The 23,284-nt window shown below is 42.4% G+C and overlaps 1 protein-coding gene across 1 annotated transcript in view; it reads right to left on the bottom strand.

Annotated features, from left to right (window-relative positions):
* The window catches only part of LOC147424082 (uncharacterized), a 56,935-nt gene extending 33,860 nt beyond the window's left edge, over window positions 1–23,075 (bottom strand). Inside the window, exon 1 of the mRNA XM_086501333.1 lies at window positions 22,218–23,075. Within this exon, the coding sequence (XP_086357459.1) occupies window positions 22,218–23,045 (828 nt within the window). The 5' untranslated portion in view covers window positions 23,046–23,075. The remainder of the gene's footprint in view (window positions 1–22,217) is intronic.
* Window positions 23,076–23,284: the final 209 nt, after the last annotated feature.

Here is a 23,284-nt window from a genome sequence, read left to right as displayed (position 1 = left end):
CTTTGGACGGAACGAGCACGTCTACGTGTGCCTCAGATGCTCCCGCATGCAATGGGACAACCCCTCTTTCAAATGGACGAGTTTTCATGCAAGAAAACTCGTCATTTTTGCAATCCTTCGGGATGGAGTTGTGCGTACTTGTGGGGGATTAGCAATTAGCTAGTCCCGTTCATGTATGGCAGGCTCTTGCCTTGGCAAACACGCATAAAACCCCCAGAACTGTCCATGGTCATCTGAGAAGCCCAACTAGTGGGGCATTACCATATGTGCAAAGGGGGGAGAGAGAGATGCGCCAGAGTAAATCATCGCACTACATAGAGCAAGGGAGAAGGCAAGCTTTCCATTAAAGCTGTGATCACCTGCACCCACTACTCACACACACTATAGTCACTTAAAAGTTAGTTCATAAAAATCAACCCCTCTCTCACTTTTGGGCGCCCCCTGCTGGAATGAGACTCGCAATCCTATTTGGGCTCCATGTGTCCCTTTATGCCTCTTTTGAATTAATTTCCTAGTACCCACCAACGTATAAGTGTTGCGAGGGGCCTAAATGAATTTGAACTGAGCCAAGATACCCTTTTACTGCTCAGATTTTAGTGCCGATTAACCCGACCATCTGGTGGAAACCTACCCTTCCCGACTGCGGATGGAACTCTCAATCGTCGGCCATTTCACACTGGCCACACAATGTCCGACCATTTGTGACTTAAAAAAGAGTCCCAAGAATCAAATAAAATTCAAGGGAAAGAAACCAACAACTAAGGTTAGTGGTTGCCATAGCCTCGTGACATACCCCCCTCTTGAAATTGCAAACGTCCTCCATTGCATGCTAGATATACATGCCATAGATGATTGAAAGTGATTCCTTATCAACACATGTATCCGTAGGAAAAGTCATAAAACATAGATACAAATGACTTAATGAGACCTTCATGATTTTGTCATTTCATCTACAATAGAAGTGAGCATAATACCTTTAGCATTTATAGAGTAGTGTCCCCTTTTATTGCATTGAATGCATATGTACATTTGATGTAGTAGCTCCATCATTACCCCTCCTTTGAGCACGATGGGTTGGGGCATACGTAGGTTGTAACCCAATGGTCTCAATTGAAAGTTGCAATACATTTGGTAACTCCCAAAGTTCACACTCTTCCATCCACTTTACATCCATAGGTGGATAGTTCTTGAACTTCACCAAATAGCATCTTGCAACCTGCCCCTTAACTTTTCTTGGCACATGTGTATTGATTACCGTGTGTTGAATAAGAATACCATCAAAAATAGGTTTTCTATTCCAAGGACTGATGATATTCTTAATAGACTAGAGGGTGCTGCAATTTTCAACAGGATAGACCTTAAGAGTGGGTACCATCAGATTTGTATCAGGCCAAAGGATGTGGACAAGACTGTGTTTAGGATGACATTTGGTCTATATGAGTGCCTAGTGATGACGTTCGGTCTTACAAATGCTCGTGCTACAAGGTGGAAAGGTACATAGTGTACCGCATGATCAAGTATGTATGAAACATACTTGCGTACTAAACCACATTTCAGGTACATAATAGGTATGTATCATTTGTAAAAGAAACCATTTTATATTGACATTAAGTTCATAGACCTTTCAAAATTTAGGCTCATAAACAAATTAACATTACAATGCTAAAAATGAACATATTTTGGACATAAAACTGAAATGATGATTCCTTGAAAAAGTGCAAACGCATGAGGAATGCCAGAGGAGAGAAAATGCTCAGAGAAGAAGGGGGTTCGCGAAGAGTACGCATAATGTAGGAAGAAAGAGTGGCAGGAGCATGTGGGAGAGTGGAGCTTACTTTTCTATGTGGGAAAGTCTCGTGTAGAAGCCTCTGTGTGACTATTTGAGAAGGTCTTTGTAGAAATTTTCTCTCTGAAAATCATAACTCTTGGCACACACTTCAATAAATCCTAGACCACACAAAAGGGGCTTGCAAACATTGTCCACCAAAATCCACGCGCAGGAATTTCCTCCAAAAAAATTAGATCGTACGGTAAGTACTACACCGTACCATCTGCTTGTATGTACGGTATGGTTTCATACGTACATACGGATGCAACCTTGTCCTACTTTGTTCAATAGGATAACGGGTCGGACTTTTTGTCCACATCAAAAGTTCGTCGGCACATTATTTGACGACATGATAGTTTAGTTACCGAATGAAGAGGAGCATAGGGATCATTTGACCATTGTGTTTAAAGAGCTACACAGTGTTAGCAGGTTGCCACGACGAACGTCTGCAGCATAGCTCTTTTGTACTAACATAATGTCAATATGCAAGGAAGCGACTCGGGATGGGGCACGAAGACTTAATGAGACCTCCAAATCAACGCATTTAGCTCACAAGTAAAGCGTCACGAACCACAGCAAAATTGAAAATGACTACACTTAGATTGTAGAGCAGGAGACAAGGAACGTAATGTGCTATTCGGAAATGAATTCTGATTACAAATTGTAGTAGCAAGAGGATCCCACAGTGCACGTTTTTTAAATCTTCAAGCTAATGATATCTCTTTAGTCCAAACTAAGGGTTTTGACTTAAAAGTTAAGGGAGCTTTCCCACGACCATCTAGCCACTTACAAGAGTGTAGACTCAGAGAGGTTGAGAGGGTATTGTCAGATTACATCATAGTTACAAATCATCATAGGCTGAATTACATGGATTTCTTTGAAAAATCGAGTAGTGTTTACAGGGTTTGGTGTGCATACACCTGTATCCATTGTATCCACCAAATATTTTCCTCCTTCCTATTCATTGCACGTCCTCGTGCAAGCCTTCTTTGAGTGAGTCTACTGCCTTCTCTCGAGCGTTGCAGTTAGGTTTCTAAACTTCTGAGATCTTGCTTCAATCTCTACTTTGGTGGCCAGCTCTCTGAAGGGATTATTGTTGAGAGTACTTTGATAGGCGATGTGGCGGGCTGGCAGATCTTTTGTCATGGGATTGAATATGGAAGAGTCCACTTCAAAGAAGCCTGTCATAAATGCCGCTTCGAAGGTCTGCATGTAATGAGAGGGCAGAAACATGACTCTTGCATATAATCCCATGATGACATTCCTGCTTGGGATTTTGGTCTCCATATTCCAGCAAATGCCTCACGTGCCTTCGACAAAGATTTGCCAGGGATGCTCTGCTGCTTCGATATCACTGAAAGCTGTAATGCAAATCATGAGCATCTTGGCAATCTTTACAAGCATCTGACACGCGAGATCCAGGATCTCCTTCATCATATTGATCACCCCTTTCAGAGTTTGAACCATGTACTGCTCGGATGGTGGGTTGTTATTGAGAGGCTTTGTGATTATCGGGTAGTTTAGCACTGTCGGTGTTTTGCTTTGCCAAATATAAAAAGTGTCCTAGGATCACTGTATGTTGATGGGATAGTAAGTGGGTCGATCCTGAGATGCTGGGGAGCGTTCTTGTAATAGGTTTCATCCCTAAGAACAGGTTTCATCCCTGGGCCTCTCACCAAACCATCTCTTTCGCCAGAGGGGTTGATTATCTATGATTGTCTGAATCTGAAGTGCCGTAACCACACGAACCTCCCTGTAGTCCCCTCTACTCTTTGGTTCAAGTTCGGGGAGCACTTTTTACTACCATAATTTAACCTCTTGCCGCATCAGTGGGTGGCAGGGCTATCATCTCATGCCCAAGATTCTTCACCACCTCATCTGGAGTAATCATGAGGAGGGCAGCCGACTCCAGCACTTTCAGTTCATACTACATATATGCTTTGTGCGAGGGATCCTTTAGTTCTGAGATCTAGCGCTGAATTTCATCCTTGGCCGACTCCGAAGTGGATGTCGTGGTAGTAGTGGCACTTTTGTTTGATGAGTCTCATACATGGACGGTTCAAATCCTCCCTCCTGCTCAAATTCCACTAGGGCCTGCTAATGCTTTGTCTGATTGGCTCTCAGAGTCGCTAAGTCCCCTCTTGTCTCCGCCAACTGCTTTTTTAATTCTTCGATTTTCTCGTCCTTGGCTTGTTGTAGGGCCCTATGTCCTACCGTCATGATTTGTTTGTCATACTTTTCTTGATTTTGGGCTTCTTTCAAATCTTTGATTTCTTGATTTAAGGAGGCAGATCCTGCAGTTGTCATTGAGGAGGAGGGGGTTTCTTGTATGGCCAGAAGCTAAGTTAGAGATCTACTAACCACAACATATGAACTTTGCAGCTTCTCACTTTGTTCTCTTTCTTTGGTGAGCTCCTCCTCGAGACGTTGCTGCTTGACTTGCAGTGCGGAGTTCGACTCGTTAAATTGTTGCACCTCCTTGTAATAGTAGACTGCATTTTCTTTTCTGTTTGCAACTCCGATTGTGCCTGGCGTTGTGCCTTCTCTAGTGTCTCTTTTTTTGCTTTAGCTGCAAGGACTCTGTTGCCGCGTCTTAGATGCTTCTTTCTTTGTATCTTCTAACTCCAACTCTCGCAGATTGTAAAGAGCCCATTGACATTGAAATTGTAGTTGATCTGCTCTAAGTGAGCGTCAATGTCAAAGGACTTGACAATCTACGCGCCCTCCTCCATCGCCGCTTGTGATCGAGGCGATCGTAGTCTCTGCTAGCTTTTTTGGCCCCGATCCGATTGTTCAGCCTCATCAATTTTCTTTCCTCTTCATCTCTGATCTTCTAGAGCAGTGGAGGTTGTAGTGGGCTCCGTTTCTTGATCTGCTTTTAGTTTTGTCTGCTTTTCCTCCGCTCCTTGCTCTGGCAAGCCTTCAATTTTATCTTCCCCTTTTTTCGCATTCTCTGGAGTTGTCCAAGTGTCCTTGGGAGAACCAAAGTCTTGACCTTGTTGGTCCTATGTGTCTTGTTATTCCTCCCCTTGCGAGTTACTTTCCTCTTTTTTGCTTGCGTTAGTTTCGTCACATGAGAGATCATCGACGCGTGGCTTCTTGGATTCTTCTTTTTCTCTTTGCTCTATCTTTCGCTCGAGTTCATTATGAATTCGTTGTCGCATGGCACTGGCAATCTCCCATTTTTCTTCAGCTTCCTGTCTCTTCTGTTGCTTGATCCTTTCTAAAGGAGTTGTTTGCCTATGTAGCAGTGGAACGTTTCTTGCATCTTCCTCCTCTTTCTCATCATCGGCTTCTGTTCTTTGGGTTTGTTTTTCCTCATGTTTTTGTTGGCGGAGCCTTTCCCTCAATGCCTGAGCTTCTTCCATTGTCCTCTTGGCATGAGTAATGGGAATAGCCTCTGCCACATGCACAACTTTCTTTCACAATCGTGTATATCCAAGCGTGTATTGGCTGTCATGCTCCTCCTTTGAAGACTGGTACTCGAAAGGAGTGTCTCTCTGTTGGGACCCCACTTCTTGGTTGCTCCGAGCATCTGACTCTGTCTTTTCGATGTCAGAATCTTTTAAAGGTGCGCTCTGCCTTTTCTGCTTAACTTCTGGTCTTGGCCTTGTGGGATTCTGCCACTGTTTTTATAGCTCTTTTAGATCTGTGGATCAGATCTATCTGCGCTTTGGCTGGTGGTAGATCCTTGATCATCCCCAGTGCATGATAGGCAATACGTGGCAGCATTGGTTCCCCATTCATGTAAGCTTTTCTTCTTTGGCTCCCCTTCAGGTTTGCTTCGACAATATTGCCAAGAAGATAATTGCCAAAATCGCAATTGACCACCCTCCCTTCAGCCAAGCCCATTGCCATTACTACGGACATGTGCAACAAAGGTTCTGTATAACTGGGCGGCTTCTGCACTTTGAAGTGTTGTGATATAAGGCGCAATGGCAATTCAGTTTCTGAGTATATCAAGTCTTGATATGTTAGCTTGTGGCCTCATTGCTTCAAGAAGGATTTATCATTATCTATTGCCTTAGTCTTTTGCAGGGGATTGTGCATCCCTTGCAGCACATAGAGGGCTTCATTGATAATTTCTGTTGTGATCTTTACCTTGATGACTACTCCATCTTTGTCGGTCAGAGTTGCTTCCCCATTGTACTGAATTGAACTTATGAGCTCATGAGCTTGTCTGAAGTCCGTTCCCCAAGGAGGAAATTGTAAGAAGCTATCTAACTGTAGGCACCTGCTCCCTGCTTGCACTTCTGGATTTTGATGCAATATCCACATTTTCCATGGAAAGATTGTGGCCTTTACTATTTTTTCGTCTGCTGCCTGAAACCTTCCGATGAAGATGTTAGCCGGAATGGCTTCAAGTACATGTTCAATGATGTGAGCTTTCTCATTTGAGGAGATATCAGTTATCTCATAGGGTGCACCATTCCACTCCCTTTGTGCTTTCCTTTGAGGCATCTTGTTGTCACTTTTAGCATTGAAAATAGGTTTTAGCCATTGATCAGAACTGTCGGAAAGTGTAAACTTGACCATAAAATGAAAATTGAGCATAACTTTGTCAAAACTACCCCAAATTTGACCAAATTTCACCAGTGCATCTAGGATTACTATAGGCACAAGGAGGTAATGTAATAGATGAATTTTAGCAAAAAGAAACATGGATCGCAATCCATGTTGGGAAGAATTTTAAAATTCTAACTTGGGGAAGTTGTTCCTAGGCATATGAGGATGCTACTAAGCAATTTTCTCTGGATTTAGGGTTTGAGGTACATGGATCGCGATCCATGTTGGGCAACATTTTGGAAATTTGATGATACCATCTGGTAGGGTTCATCTATATGATGCCTTGGTCCAAACAATTTGGGATTTAGATCACTGGTTTGACACTTGGGCTAAATTTTGGAAAACTTTTGCAGACTTAGAGATTTTTGGCATTTTGAAGTGGATTTTGGGATTCAAATGGTTTGAAACTTCATGGCTTAGCTTTCTTGAACATACTGAGTCAGATGGCCAAGTTTTTGCTTTGATTGGGCAAAAAAGTACATGGATCGCGATCCATGTTGAACATAATTTTGATACAGTGCATTTTCACATATGTTCCTACAGGTTTTCCTAGTACACTGGTGAAATATTTTCAAGTTCGGACATGTTTTTTCTTAGTTTTCCCCATTTCCTAGTTTATGGTCATGTTTTTTCTGTTTTTACCATATCTGTTCCTTAAACCCATTTTTGAACACGGGTTCTACCTGAGGTCTATCATTGTCTTGCTTCTCGATGATGTAGGTCTGTAGTTTATAGCTTTGCCTAGCTCCCTGTCAAATTCCATCAGAAATTGAATGCACTTGAGGAGACAAATTGATTCTTGCAATTTTCACCATTTTGAAAGTAATACTTTACTTAGTTTTGATCCTACCACCATCCTTAAGTTACATTTGCTTGTTGATAGGCTCCAAGGAGAGTGTGAAGTCTCCCAATTGACTTTAACAGTAATTTGAAAACTTGTCAGGAACTCTATCTTTAGTCTTTCTTTATAGATCTTGCTGGCATCCTAGCATTTGACCTCTCATGAGTTTTTCTCTGGGATCCCACCCTTTTTTCCTGTGAAAATGACCAAAGGACCATTTGCAGACTGGAAGTAGCAATCCAAGAGGATTTGATGATCTTAAGAGCACTTTTTGTGATCATTTTGCAACACCAATACTATTTTTACATTGCCCAGCTAGTGAGCCACTTTTGTTCTGATTTTGGCAACAAGGAACATGGATCGCGATCCATGTTGGGATGGATTTTGAAAAACCAGTTATAGAGGTTTGTTCATGGCCCTCTATGGTTGCTCTTGTAGAAATTTCTATGATTTTAGGGTTTGAAGAACATGGATGGATCGCGATCCATGTTCCACCACTTTTTGTTGTTGTTTTGATCCTGTCTGATTCTGTCAGCTATTTAGGGTCTACTGGTGAAATATTTTTGGTTTTTGATGGGTTTTGGACTTCCTCATTGGCCATGTTAGTTTGCCAATTTTTTGACCTTGTACTTCTCTGATCTGTTGTTTTGGCACGGTTAATGCAGTATGGGGTGATACACACATGATCTTGCAAGGTTAATGATCATACCTGTCAAATCTGTTGTAGTAAGATCCACCAAGGTGGTTGCAGCAGGCAGAAACAACTTCGGGAACTCTATGCTCCTCTCTCTCTCTCTCTCTCTCTCTCTCTCTCTCTCTCTCTCAATGCAAATGAGCTTATGTTGCCCCATTTGACTATATGTTCCTAATGTACCCGGAATGTCCCATTTATACTTACCTCCATTGGTCATGTATTGTTGTTCATATCACCTGCGGTTCGAACCATTCATCATTCTGACACTCGGTTGACAAATGGAGTTTGATCTGCAGTTTTGATCCTTCAGAAGTTGACTCAAAATTCATCTTGTGCCAAATCTTTCCATATTTTCCATGTTCGAAGTCCTTGCTTTGAAGTTTCGGCGTTTGCTTTTAAAAGTCAATTCCGCCTTTCCTAGCTCGACTTATCAATTCTTGTTGATTTTTTGTCGTTTTTTTGTTTTTTTTTGTAAAAGAAAATTATTTGCAATCATTATTAGTTGGCCAAAAATTAATCAAAATTAGTGTAACCTCCCTTATATACATACTCTTATTCGGGTGACTGTATGGCTCATGATTATGCCAACTAAGAGTTTGTAAGGCTCTGAAAAACTTGTGAAAACTTGTAATAAGACTCTGAAAGGAAAGGAAAAGAAAAGAAATAAGATGATAATAATAATATATACAAATGATAATCTTGCCGCATTTCCCCCCCTTTCTAGAGTGAGTTGTCCCCGATGAACATGTTTCAGAGTGCATGGGTACAAAGTACGTGTCTATGCATAGCCATATAGTGTGGCTCTATGATGCTGATGGAGGACATGCATGGGGAAACAAAATGTTGTGCAAGAGAGAGGTGCTAAACAATATGTTCAGTGGCTTCTTGTGGCGAGGCCGCATTGAAGCTGCGTGGTCCGAGCAGTAGTAATTGGAGAAGACATGCCCTGTGTTTGATGGTGACCTGCAGAAGTTGTGATGATGCTTGTTCTTCTGCTTGTGGGCTTTGCTTTGGTTGCCACTTAAATTTCTTGCATGTGGATTCGCTAGAAGAGGCATCATGTGAGCAATTTTTTTTTGGTTTCCATACCCACTGGACATTGTTTGGCCTAGGTCGTCTGACAAAAGTCGTAGACAATTTGGCTAGGTCTGATTTTTGTGTAGGCAAACAGGCGGACTCGTATTGCTTTGTCATTTTGGTATCCATAATTGCTTAGGATTGGTTTGCATGATGGATTTTTTAACCCATATTGTCTTGACCACGGTTGTGGAAGATCGCTGAGCTGGTGCATGTGGCGATGGTAGAGGTTCCTATACATGGTCTGTTGGTATGAAGGGCATGGAAAAAGATTGGTTCGCTTGTTTGAGCAGTAAGGTATTGTCCTGTCAGTTTGGCGTGGCTTGATAAGTACGCATCCGTGGCACTACCAGAATAACTGCTTCGTTAAGATTTTGATCATCAACCACATGAAACTGATGCAGATAAATTGTACCATCAATGGTGATTGGTAAATATATGTGGCCCATACTATCCATAGCACTTTTGTTTGCTACTTTGAACCCCATAGTGTTTGGCATTAGAGGCTCCCGCGTGATTTTTCTGAAAGTGGAATAATTAACCACATTAGCTCAGGCCCTAGTGTCCACTAATGCCCTCTCGGTGGTGTCACCTGCAAGTTGTAAATTAATGCGTAGATCCATTTCTCCTAACCATGTAGTTGTCGTTTGTATGGATGCTATCGGAGCAATATTGAAAGCATCGTTTTGTTGTGTTTTCCTCTTCATGTTTGCTTGCCCCTTGTGCTTTAATATTCTGATTTTGGCTTCCTGCTGTGCATGTTCCCGAATTTTTTGTGCTTGACTTCTGCGTTGAGCTGCTGCATGTAGTGTTGCGAGTTCTTTTGGTGGCAGCGGAAGAAGATATTTCTTTAATCTGTAGCTTGTTGGGATCGGAGAGCACACACACAGAGAGCCAACACGAAGAAGGAGATAGACACAGTGTGTGGCGGGGCGGTACTCACACTACAATGTGTAGTTCTGAGTATAGTTATTATAAATGAGTAAATGAATGGCTGTACATGGGCGGCTGAACAACGGGCAGCCGGGCACACGGGCCTTTAACCCAACAATCTCCCACTTAAAGGCAGTGTGCCTTTAAAGTGGCCAAAGTACAGCAAAAGAAGTCAAGCCATACCCATCAGCGATCTACAGTGTGCAAACCGCTGTGAGGCTAACGACTTCGTGAGTAGATCAGCAGGGTTATCGTCAGTGTGTACCTTGACAAGCTCTATGCGCTTGTCCTCTAGCACCTCTCGTATGAAGTGATACCTCACCTCAATGTGCTTTGTCTTCGCATGGAAGACAGGATTCCGTGCCAACGCTATGGCACTCTGGCTATCACAATGTAGAATCGGACCATCACAAGCCATACCAAGATCTCCCACTAGTCGTGAGAGCCATACGGCCTCCTTGGCAGCCTCAGTGGCAGCCATATATTCAGCCTCTGTAGTGCTCAAAGCAACGCATGGCTGTAAACGTGATGCCCACGAAACCAGTCCACCTGCAACTGTGAACACATAGCCGCTAGTAGACTTCCTCGAGTCCACTGACCCTGCATAGTCTGAATCTGTATATCCGCAAACAGACATATCCTTCTCACCATAACATAGGGACAACTCTGAAGTCCCTCTCAAGTATCTGAGAATACCTCTCACTGCATCCCAATGACGCTTGCCCGGGTTAGACATGTACCTGCTAACCACACCAACTGCATGAGCAAGATCTGGACGCGTAGCCACCATGGCATACATCAAGGAACCAACAGCTGACGCATAGGGAATCTGAGACATCTCTGTAGTCTCCAAATCTGTCTGAGGGCAGTCATCATGGCTGAGTTTTACATATGGAGGCAACGGGGTACTAATGGCCTTCCCCCCTTCCATATGAAAACGCTCAAGCACCCTGTCAATGTACTCTTTCTGACTAAGAAAGAGCATCTTGCGAGAACGATCACGAGTGATCCGCATACCCAAAATATGACTGGCATCCCCAAGATCCTTCATGGAAAAGGTCTCATGTAGCCTATGTTTCAAGGCATCCACATCAGAAATACACTTCCCTGCGATCAGCATGTCATCCACATACAAAACCAAAACAATAAGACTACCATCTGCAGCCTTTCGAGTATAGAGGCATGGGTCCTCATAACTGCGTACATAGCCCAATGAGCTCATGAATGCATCAAACTTACGATACCATTCACGAGATGATTGCTTCAGCCCATACAAGGTCTTAAGAAGCCGGCATACCATCTTCTTTGAACCATGAATAACAAACCCACTTGGTTGCTCCATGTACAAATCCTCGTGCAAGTCCGGATGTAAGAAAGCTGTCTTTATATCCATTTGCTTCAATTCCATGTCTTCTGTAGCTACCAAAGCAAACAACATACGCAAAGTAGACATCTTCACCACTGGGGAGAAGATCTCGTCAAAATCAATGCCCTTCTGTTGCTTGAATCCTTTAGCCACAAGCCTTGCTTTGTACCTAAGCTTTGCATCCATTGAACACAGTTTTATCTTGTAAACCCACTTGCATAGTAGTGCCTTCTTACCCTTTGGCAAAGGAGTAAGCTCCCACGTTTCATTTTGGATCAACGAATCCATCTCTGACTGCATAGCCTGCTCCCACTTCAGCTTGTCAACACTAGACATGGCCTCATCATAACATGATGGCTCCCCGCAATCAGTCAACAATACATAATCCATAGAAGGCACAAAACGCTGAGGCTGTCTTGCACGCCGCTCTGAACGCCTCAAAGACTGTGCAGGAGGTGCATCTGGCTGTCCCACATCTACATGATCTCCCAACAAGGGCTGATCTCCCACTTAAGGGTCAATGGGCTGCCCACGAGCAGCCATGGGACCATCATACCGATGTCCATCCTCCTCAAATATCACACGCCGAACCTCAACCGTTCGCGGTGATGCTCTATACATAGAGTCCTCATGAAAAACAACATCATGGCTGCGCACAATCTTCCTGTCAATAGGATCCCACAATCGATAACCCATCTCACCAGAGCTACCATAACCCAAGAAGATACATCTCTTGCTCTTTGGATCCAATTTGCTGCGTTTTGCCTTAGGTACATGTACATAAGCTTCACAGCCAAAAACACGAAGGTGACCATACGAAGGTGGCAAACCTGTCCATACCTCTTCAGGCACTTTGAAGCCCAAAGGAACACTAGGTGAACGATTTATCAAATGCACAGAAGTGGCAACAGCTTCAGCCCAAAATCCATTTGACAAACCAGCCATAGAAAGCATACTACGGACTTTTTCCTGTATAGTCCTGTTCATGCGCTCTGCCACACCATTTTGAGGAGGTGTATAGGGAGCACTAAGCTCGCGCCGTATACCCTTCTCAACACATAATGTTGTGAAAGCATGAGACATAAATTCACCCCCATTGTCCGTATGTAAGCACTTCAACTTACAACCTGATTGGTTCTCAACAAGAGCCAACCATTGCTTAAATATATCAAACACCATATCCTTCTTACGAATGGGGTATGCCCATACCTTCCTGCTAGCATCATCAATGAACGTAACAAAGTACATAGCACCTCCAAGAGAAGCATTGGGCATCGGCCCACATACATCACTATGCACCAAAGCTAGCTTTTCCAAAGATCTGTGTGGAACACTTTTCTTCTGAGAAGACCGAGCATGTCGACCATAAAGGCAATGCTCACAAAACTCAAAACCACCAAAATCTGAAACGGGAATGTAATCCGCACGTGCCAACAACTTCAAACCTTTTAGTGACATATGCCCCAAACGCTGATGCCATAAAGAAGCAGGAGGTTGCTCAGTGATCCCCACAATGTGATCAGCCACACTAGCTCTGATACCACTTGTTGGGATCGGAGAGCACACACACAGAGAGCCAACATGAAGAAGGAGATAGACACAGTGTGTGGCGGGGCGGTACTCACACTACAATGTGTAGTTCTGAGTATAGTTATTATAAATGAGTAAATGAATGGCTGTACATGGGCGGCTGAACAACGGGCAGTCGGGCACACGGGCCTTTAACCCAACAGTAGCTACTTGTCTAAATAGGCATCTCCTCACCTGCTAATATTGCAAGCTTGACGGCTCCACTTTGTGATATATCATGTATGACAAAAGGCCCCATCCCTCTCTTTTTGAGTTTTTTGGAGTGTTGTTTGAGGGTATACATTAAAACGTAATCCCCTTTTTGAAACTCCTTGCCAATCACATGTTGATCATGGAAAGCCTTCATTTGTTTTTTATGAGCATATATCCCACTTATCGCTCTAGGTCGGGTTTCATCTAATTGTTCCAGGGTGTCTAGTCTCTCCAATAGCTCATGGCCTGTCCATCCTAATTGTGCTGCCACTCTTAGGGTTTTGATTAGGAATTTCAATGGTAGGATCACATTAATCCCGAATACCAGGTTAAAAGGAGTCGTGTCGATGGAAGTTCTAAAAGCTACTCTGTAAGCTCATAAGGCTGTGTGTAGATTTTGATCCCAATCATTTCTTGAGTCACTGACTATTTTGGTGAGTACTGTGCATAAGATTTTGTTGGTACTCTCTGCCTGTCCATTAGCTTGTGGATGATAGGGTGCCGATTTGCGATGGACTACCATGAATTCGTCAAGGAGGCTTTCAATGACGTCGTATAAAAAGTGTGTTCCCGTTTAAAAAGTGTGTTCCCCTATTGCTCACTATTTTGATAGATAGTCCATATCTTGTAAGACGTTTTCGAAAAGGAACTGAGCTGTAGTTCTTGCATCGCTTTTTTGGGTCGCTTTTGATTTCGCCCATTTCGTCATGTAGTCTGTTGCTACTATGATGTATTGTGTGTGTCTCCTATATGCTGGAGGTATGATGGGACCAATGAAGTCAATGCCCCATTTGGCGAAAGCACGTACTCCCATCATTGGCCTCAATGGCATTTCATCTCTCCGTAGGGGTGGTTTTGTGTGTTGACATTCATCACATCGTTTGACATATATCTCTGCATCCATAAACAGGGTTGGTCACCATATGCCTGAGTGTAGCACGAGCTTTGCCGTTTTATCAGCAGAGAAAAGTCCCCCTGGCTATCGTGAGTATGCTTGATTCTTGTTTTGCCCCATTCCTCTGGGAAGGTTTTGTTTTTCAAGTACTCAACCATATGAGTACTCCATTTGGGTGCTTGTACGACTCGAAACAGGGTGACATGTTCCACTGGAGGTTGTTTTATACAACTATCGCAGGATTTTACATATGTATGGACACGGTGTTCCATGTTTGGCCAGTAGCCTCCCAGTCTCTTTAGTCATTGGCCTGTCTGTGTTTCTCCAATGTGAAATCCCGTATTTTGCATATGAGCCTGTTTGAGGTAGTAGTTGGATTCTTCGGGTTGTACACATAGTCTCAATACCCCATCCTTACCGTATTGGTACAGCCGTCCTGCTAAAAGTTGGAGATTTCATGCTTGATGTATAATTGATGGTTGTCTTTCTATCTATAATGAGCCAATTGTGAGTAGAGGAATGACCTCTTCGCTCCATCTTGGTACCATTTTGATGTTAAATAGATACGAATCGGGAAGATGATCATCGACACCCTCAGGTGCTTCCCCATGAAATAATTATGAAAGATGATTTGCCCTTGTCTGTGTGGTCCCCTTTTTTATGACTATTGTGAAGTCAAACTCAAGCAATATTATAAACCAGCGAACAATTTTTCTAGTGTTGCAAGGTTTGTTTACTAAATATAGCAGTGCTTGATGATCCACGAAGAAAACAAACTTGTTTGCTAGAAGGTAGTGTCTAAATTTCTTGACAGTATATATCATGCCAGACCTTAACGTCCGGCACAGTTGGGTTTTGCCCTCCCAATTTTGTCGTGGACTCACTAGTGATTGAAGAGGTGCTACTCGTTCCCTGATCTGTGTCTTCAGTCACCTTCCCATACGCCTTGCAGTTATCTACTAGATACAATGCCTCTTTCGTGACTTGCTCAAAAGTTACACATGCCTTCAAGTGCAAGTCCTTTTTGAGCGTGTCATTTTGCAATCCTTCTATGAAAAGGACTGATAGTCTTTCATCTTGAGATAGTTCTCGAGCAGGGCATCTTTCTATGTACTGCTTGTAAAACAAAGCGATGCTTCCTTCACTTTATCTTACTCCTTTTGCCTAAACGCATAGATATGGGAGACAGTTTTATGCTTGATCCCCTCTTTGAGAATTCCTCGGCGAATTCTCGGAGAAGTTGCTCAATACTTGGAAATTCTAAGCTACCTAGTGGTTGGAACCAAGTCAAAGCAGTCCCTTCCAACGTCAACCCAAACCTTCATATTGAGTATGGAAATCAATTACCTATTCCGCCCTCAACACTTGTTTGAAGGTTGAAACATGGGCATATGGATCTTCGAATCCATTATACTTTTTGGGTATCCATTTTGCTACCTGAGATGGTCGCATACGTTTGGCCTCTGCAACCATTCTAACAACACCTGGCCCGCATGGTGTGGCTTCTCTAGGTTCGTAATCTCCTCTCCATTGGTATCCTATCCACTATACGTTCGTCAAGTCGATCCCGTGTAATAGTCGGAGGGATTCTAGTGGCGTAAGTGATATCAGGAACTGCCCCTATGTGTGTTCATGGAAGTCTTGGACGCTGTCGATCCTAAAGGTCCTGTTTTTGGGACTTGTTCATGTCCATAAGAATCCTCCACCCCGGTTCTCAAGGGGCTCACATGTACAGTCTCAAGTCTGGTGTGAGTAGTAGTGGTTTTTACCTCTTCCGGATTTACACACACACGCAAACACAGAGGATGATGGTACCTTGAGAATGTTGAATGTTTTAACCACAAAAGAGAGATATACATAATGGTGGAGTGGTCCTCCAAAATATGTATATCTTTCTAATTTCTTATGATCCATTGGAGAGTACTTTCGGCCATACTTGTCTATTATAACCACCTGAATACTTCTCCCCTCCGTGTACGTGTAAACATACAAGTTTTTTCAGTCCATCAATTCCTTGATGCGGGGCTCGTCACATCTGTAATAGAGTGTTTGTTCTCCATTATTAAACTTATAAACCCCCACATACATGTTGTCTGTATTAAGACGCTTTGTCTCATTGGTGCGTTTGAGTGCCGCATTTTGTTTCTCCATTTTGGGTGGTTCATCGGCCAGCTCATTATCTACCTTATCCTTAGTGCAGTCATTCCCCATTTATCCACAATAAAAGGGTTATGAACCACCAGGTACATTATTCCCTCTCGATCGAAATATCTATCCCCGTCATAATCAACATGTAGAAGGTCTTTGAACTTGCTCGGCCTATTTTCCAACTTAACAAAGTAGTGGTCCATCCCATCCTTATAGATTTTGACCTTAAGAACATTTTCAAATTGAAACTTCAAATACAACAATTTTACATCAGATGCAAGTTGAGAAGGACCTGCACCCATCAAAGTTGTTCCCTTAGAGTTTGACTTCTTAGAATCTTCAGTCACGAGGCTGTATGATCTCTCAAACGAAGTGTCCGAGAAGCTCTCTCCTAAAATGGGTTCCAAAGACGGCAGTGGCCTCTGATTCACACTTTCTTCCGTCGAGTGATTACTCCTTTGGTCAAAGATTCTGGGATTTCTATTCTGGTACAATCTTCTTGATCACAAATTCATGAAGAATCGGTAATACAAAATCCAAACCGAGTTACCTCATTAACTAGTTTGAATCTCCCGTTTGATCTTGCTTGCTGGGTAGTATCCTCTAGTACCTACACCCTCTCAAAAATTTTCTTAATAGCTGTGAGGTTACAGCCTTCTTGCTAGTTCTCGCTTTTAATCAATAAAATTTAGCTAGGTCTTTTAGTAGCACACAATTCATCACACAACATCAACAATTTAGGTCCAATTTTAATTTTGAAAGAACCACCAGGATATTGTGGACTAGCTCTTTGTGTGGTAAAATTATGTTTCTGTTCTGACTCAGAGGTACATGGATCGCGATCCATGTTGGGATGCCAAATGAACTTTTGTTGCTACCATCAGGTTCAACATGATTAAGAGGTTTTATGGTATCAATTTTTTTAGAAATGAACCTCTGGATTGGAGGCTATGTTGATTCTATCACTTTGCCTGAGCTCCTGTCAGTTTTGGTCTTTTGGGATTGGTTTTTGCATCCAAGTTCAACTCTAAAAGGACCCCTAAACTCTTTGTGATGCCCTATAGCTATGTGCCAATTTGGTGTCAAAATGTGTCAGGGGAACATGGATCGCGATCCATGTTCCTTAGTGTCAGTATGCACTAAAACTTGGCCCACAGCTAGTCCTTGGCCTAATGATGTTGGCTATATGGTTTTTGAATGTTTTAAATCTTTTTAGGTCAGCGAAAAGTCAGTTTTAGGGTTTGTTTCAGTGATTTCCACCTTGATCTGATTTTAGCCCCTTTTTGCTCTCTTTTTGAACTTTTCTGATACGGGTTCTTTGAGAGAAAGTGCTTCAATTGTTATCACTTTTCTGCTTGCCCATTATCAACTCAAAATTCCAAAAAGGTACATGGATCGCGATCCATGTTTAGAAAGATTTTAGAATAATACTTTGTGAGCTGGTCACACAAGGTATAGTGATGCTATTCCCCAATTATTTTTGGATTTGATCAATTTTTTCCAAGTGAAAAGCAAGATTTTGTGTTCGTTTTGCGGTTTTTTGTAAGTAATTCCTTTTTTGGTATTTTGATCAGATTTTTTCACTTTTTGTCTATGGCTCCTTTTGTAAAAGTTGTTCAACTAGTAATTAGGAGTACACTGGTTAAATCTTACTATTAGATGTCTACCTGGAACATGGATCGCGATCCATGTTGGGAAGCATCTGGACATAAAATTTGGTTCTATTGGTTCCTTGCTTCTAGTTGATCCCAATTCTCATTCCTTTTTGAATTTGGACAAGTAAAACTTCAGTTTTTCTCTGTTTTTTCAAATTTCCAAGGTTTTGCTCTACTCACCCCAATCTTTTGATTTTAGTGATCTTCTAGCACTCTACTTCTGACCAAACTCAAGGTTCTATGCCTGAGAGCCTGTTCTAAGCAAAGGAAACATTTTTAGCACATTTTGCCAAAGAGGTACATGGATCACGATCCATGCTGGACAGGCAAACTGGAAGTTTTCTGCACAGTCTGTTTCCAGCAAGTGTTTTTATCCCCCTTTTTGAAGGTTTTGCTGGGTTTGGTTCAGTTTTGAAGCTCTCACCATCACTTCTTCAACTTTTCAGAGTTATGGTCTTCAACACCAAAATAAGGTTTTTGACAGTTTTTTCCTCGATCCTTTTGGTCCCAAATGATGGTGTAATTCGTTTCCTAACCTACGTCTATAAATTGGAATGAATATGCAAACAAAAATGAACTTAACAATACAAAAATAACAGCTAATTGTGTGGTGGAATGGTCCTTTCCAAGCATGGAAAAATCAAAGAACGAAATACTATCTTGTACTTCACTTACAGCTTTCTTTGCTCTGAAGGAGTAGCACTGGCTAGTTTCGGACTCCAATCTCTGCCAAGCACTAAACCTACGTCTAGCTGCTTCATTGTCTATGTGTAAGCTTTGAAGGAAGATTTTATTTTATTTTATTCTTTTTTACACTGAGTCACTCACCACCTAAGGATCGGTTTTTCCGGCAACGATGCCAATGTTAACGAATCGTCGCGACGGACGTCTGCAACATAGCTCTTTTGTACTAACATAATGTCAATATACAAGGAAGCGACTAGGATGGGCCACGAAGACTTAATGAGAGTGTCAATCTCATCAAATTGAACTCAAAGGGCTACTCATTCTACAACAAAAGCAAATTAACCACTTCCTAGTCAGACAATCAAAATGCGTCCAATCTCACCGCTCTAAGTCATCACACCTTTTCGGCATCCAAATGAATTCGGAATGCAATGAAACTTAAGGAGAGGTATCACAACACCTAAGGGCACAATCCTACTAAGTTCTGTCACCATCTGGGAAGGTACATAAATCACGATCCATCACAAAAAATGTACAGAAAATTGAAACAGAAGTACTCGAAAAGGTCCTCCTTAAGCATAGAAACACTTATCCATAGTCAAAACATCAAAAAATGACCATTTTAACTTCCAACTCAATGCATTTAACTCACAAGAAAAGTGTCGCGAACCACAACAGAATTGAAAATGATTACACTTAGATTGTAGAGCAAGAGACAAGGAACGCAATGTGCTATTCGTAAATGAATTCTGATTACCAGTTCAGGAGAAAAGAGGATTACAAATTGTAGCAGCAAGAGGCTCCCACAGTGCACGTTTTTTAAATCTTCAAGCTAATGATATCTCTTTAGTCCAAACTAAGGGTTTTGGCTTAAAAGTTAAGAGAGCTTTCCCACGGCCATGTGGCCACTTACAAGGGTGTAGACTCAGAGAGGTTGAGAGGGTATTGGCATATTACATCATAATTACAAATCATCATAGGTTGAATTACATGGCTTTCTTCGAAAAATCGAGTAGTGTTTATAGGGTTTGGTGTGCATACGCCTGTATCCACCAAACACACCGTCACAAGTTGCTTGCTAATCCTAAGAAAAGAGAGTTCTTCTTTCTTGGCCACATAGTGTCAAAGGATGGTGTCCGAATGGATCCTGTGAAGGTTGAAGAAATCGGGACATGGTCAGATTTGAAGACTATGTATGATGTCCATAGCTTCTTAGCCTTATGCTCTTAGGGTGAAAGCATGAATAGGTGGAATGATATTTAAGCTATTAGATAGCATATCACAAAAACAATCTTGTGGAAAAAATAATACAAACTAAATAAAATGTATAAGTGATTGCACTTATACATTTTATTCTTTAAGAGTTATCCATTGACATATATCATGATAAAAATTTTATGTGAGCTCATGTCTAATTGTAGGCCAAAGTTTTGATAGTAGATGTCCATGGACACAGCTATTTGAGCCACCATTCTATGCTTTCACCCCTTACTATAGAATGTTTGACAGGAACTTTTTCGAGATTGCTTCACCCCTACGTGCTCTATAAAAGAAAGAGTTCACGTTTAAGTGGGCACAAAAAGAGATTTCACCTTTTAACCTTTTAAAGAAAAAGATGACTTTAGATCCAGTAATTGTTTACCAGATCTCAGAAAGTCATTTGTGGTCCAGTGTGATGCTTGTGGCAAAGTATTGGGGTAATGTTAATGCAAGATGATCGAGTAGTAGCTTACGAGATCAAAATCTTGCAAGGGCCAGAAAAGACGATGCAAATCTATGAGAAAGAGCTACTGGCCGCGATTCGTGCGCTTTCTAGTTAGAAGCACTACCTATGAGGTGTTGATTTTGTTGTCCAGACAGATTATCACACCTTTAGATACTTCTTGTCGCAATCAAAGTTATCCAAAAAGCACATGCGATGGGCAAACATTCTCTCTACGTTCCATTTTTTAGATTTTGTGAAAGGTAAGAAGAATTTGTGACTTATGCGTTATCAAGAAAGCCACAAATTTCACCTGTGTCAATTCCTTACCATCATGAGCTTGATGACATGAAGGAACAATATGCTATGATGCAGAGTTTGCAAGGATCTTTAAACAGTTGCAAGATGGGCAACGCCATGAGCACTACCTCCTCAAGGAAGGTTTTATGATACTGCATGGAAGATTATGTGTCACTAGGTCATTGCGACATAAGGTTATGGTAGAAATCCACGTCGCACCATATGGAGGGAATCGTGGTATAAATGCGATAGTGAAAGCGGTCGAGACATTTTTTTATTGGCCTACTTTGAGGAGAGATGTGGATGCCTTTGTGCGAGCATGCGTGATTTTCCAAAAGGTCAAGTTTGACGGGCAAAAGCATTAGGGTTATTACAGCCACTGTCTATTCTATATAAGCCATAGGAAAGCATTGCTATGGATTTTATCTTTTATGTTTCAAGAACACCGATAGGGAATGATGGTGTATGGACCATTATTTGTAGGTTCAGCAAGCATGCTCATTTTATTCATGTCAGCAAGAAGATAAAATCTAACTAGATGTCATGGTTGTTTATGTACAATGTATTCAAGTACCATGGTAAGCCACAATCTATTGTCAGTGATCTGATCCTCGTATGATGAGTCTGTTTTAGAGAGGCTTGTTTGAAAACATGGCCACTACGCTCAAGTTTTCACCCTCATTTCATCCACAAACTGATGGACAGTCAGAAGAGGCTAATTCTAGTGTCTCAGATTTGTTGAAATGTTATGTGTGAGATCATAAGCGCAAGTGAAAACATTTGAACCTGGGTCGGCTGAAATGTTATGTGTGAGATCTAAGCGCAAGTGAAAACATTTGAACCTAGGTCGGCTGAGTGAAAGCCAAGTATTCTAACCGGACTAGACGACAATGGAACCATGAAACTTGCCCGTAGGGCGGTAGACTTTAGCTTTCACCCGATTCTTTACTTGAAAAACTTTACGACACAGAGAAACTTCACGAATAGACGTGTGAGGGAATAACACTTTAAACAAACCATGGCCTGGCAGCTAGAGTGCTACAAAGCAGACAACGACATCATGTAGGCCCCAAAGACTTGCGTTTCTTTCGGTACTTCTTTATTCTTATTTCAAAGAGATGACCCGAACACTTTCACCTAACTCTCACCAAGCTGTCTAAACTTGTCCATGGCTGTAATTGCAAGTTTTGGACCCAATTTCACCAATATCATGGCACAAAAATCTGTTAGGTCAAAAGTACACATCAAGGACACTTTCCCTTGCGATTTGGAAGCTTTCCAGTGAGTGCAGGAGATTGTGATTCATAAATAGTTTCAACATAACATGTATACATAGTCACGATCAAAGACCTACATCGCTCCCATACATGAATGGTAGAAAACTTGAGTGCATTTGCGTACACCACATTGTTCTAACTCTTAATTCATTGGTCCATGTCGAACAACATACACAATGCATGTGCCCTTATATGTGGATATTCTTCTCATACAAACTTTCATTATATTTTCTTGGTTAAAGGAAATTATGTGCTTCCAAGTATATGTTCTTAACAAACCTTCTAGCTCACACGGACCTTCCATTTTGAGCTCATATGTCAAGAGCATCTTCACATTCTCTTAATCGTTATCAATCCTAATAAGCTGATTTCATTTGCTTAATGCAATGCAAATGTTCTTGCATTTGTGTTTATTGCCATATAGTAGATGTAGTATAATTAAACAAATGAGAGTTATATCCCTAACCTGATCTTTGTCGTCGAGATATACAGCTTGTTTTAAGAGCTCCTCAATCCTGTGCAAGATGAAGTGGTGGACAGGGAGGCCCTCAGTGGTCTCATTGAAGGGAGACACCGCCAGTGCAAGGCGAGGCCAAACTCGCTCTGCAAAGTTGTGCATGGTGTTGCGTCTGTAGTAGGCTATGAGATGCATAGTGTTGCCAGGGACATATCTTGCATAGGTAGGTATCTCGGACACATATCGCACGCCCACACATTCATCACCTGTCACATTGCCACAGTTGGCATACTTGATGTACCAATGGTAGGGGCGTCTTCGACCGCCGCCACGCATTGGCTCACCAAGGTCATCGGGGGTGACATTGACAAGCAAGAGACGGCCACCGGGTTCAAGGCAAGCATTGCGAATGGCATGTTGTTTGTGTTGTGAAGGAAAGGGGAGGAAGTAGGAGGTGAAGTTGGGATGGTGGGAGGGAGAGAGGTAGGCGAACTGGCGAGGGAAGGCGGTGGGGGTGCGAGTGGAGAAGAGATCTTGCAAAGGGATGTGGGGAGGGGGGAGAAGACCCTCCAAAGAGGATATGTTAATATGGTAAGCTGTGGAGGAGGATGGGCCCTTGGGATTGCTAGTCGTGTAGGTTCTTAGCATGTGGGATAATCGATCGCTTGTGCAAGAAGATGAGATGAAGGGAAAGGGGGAGAGCACGAGTTGGTGGGCGCTGGGATATAAGAGGAGCACCAAAACGGCTGCAGAGAGCGCTAGAGCAAGGAGGAGGAGCAAGGTGAGCTGGGTGCGGTAGTAAGGAGGCGTCTGCTGCTGCTGTCGTGGCTTGCCCATCTTCAATTTCTGCAGAGAAGGGACTCTCTACGACTCTCTCTCTCTCTCTCTCTCTCTCTCGTGTTCGTTCGCGAGTCGCGACATACACGCGCGCAGAGCAAAGTCTGCAAATCCTTGAGCCACGACCACGGAACGTGTTGGCATTTTCCCGAGAGAAAGAGAGCTCGCCCGTATGAATGGCCCCGACTCAAACGTCAAAGTCCAGGGTCGGGGGGGCATGCAATCTGCACCGCCCATCT

Source organism: Adiantum capillus-veneris, chromosome 26, assembly GCF_014529385.1.
Source record: "Adiantum capillus-veneris isolate H3 chromosome 26, ASM1452938v2, whole genome shotgun sequence".
In the NCBI taxonomy this organism is placed as follows: domain Eukaryota; kingdom Viridiplantae; phylum Streptophyta; class Polypodiopsida; order Polypodiales; family Pteridaceae; genus Adiantum; species Adiantum capillus-veneris.
This window is presented reverse-complemented; position numbering and strand designations above follow the sequence as displayed.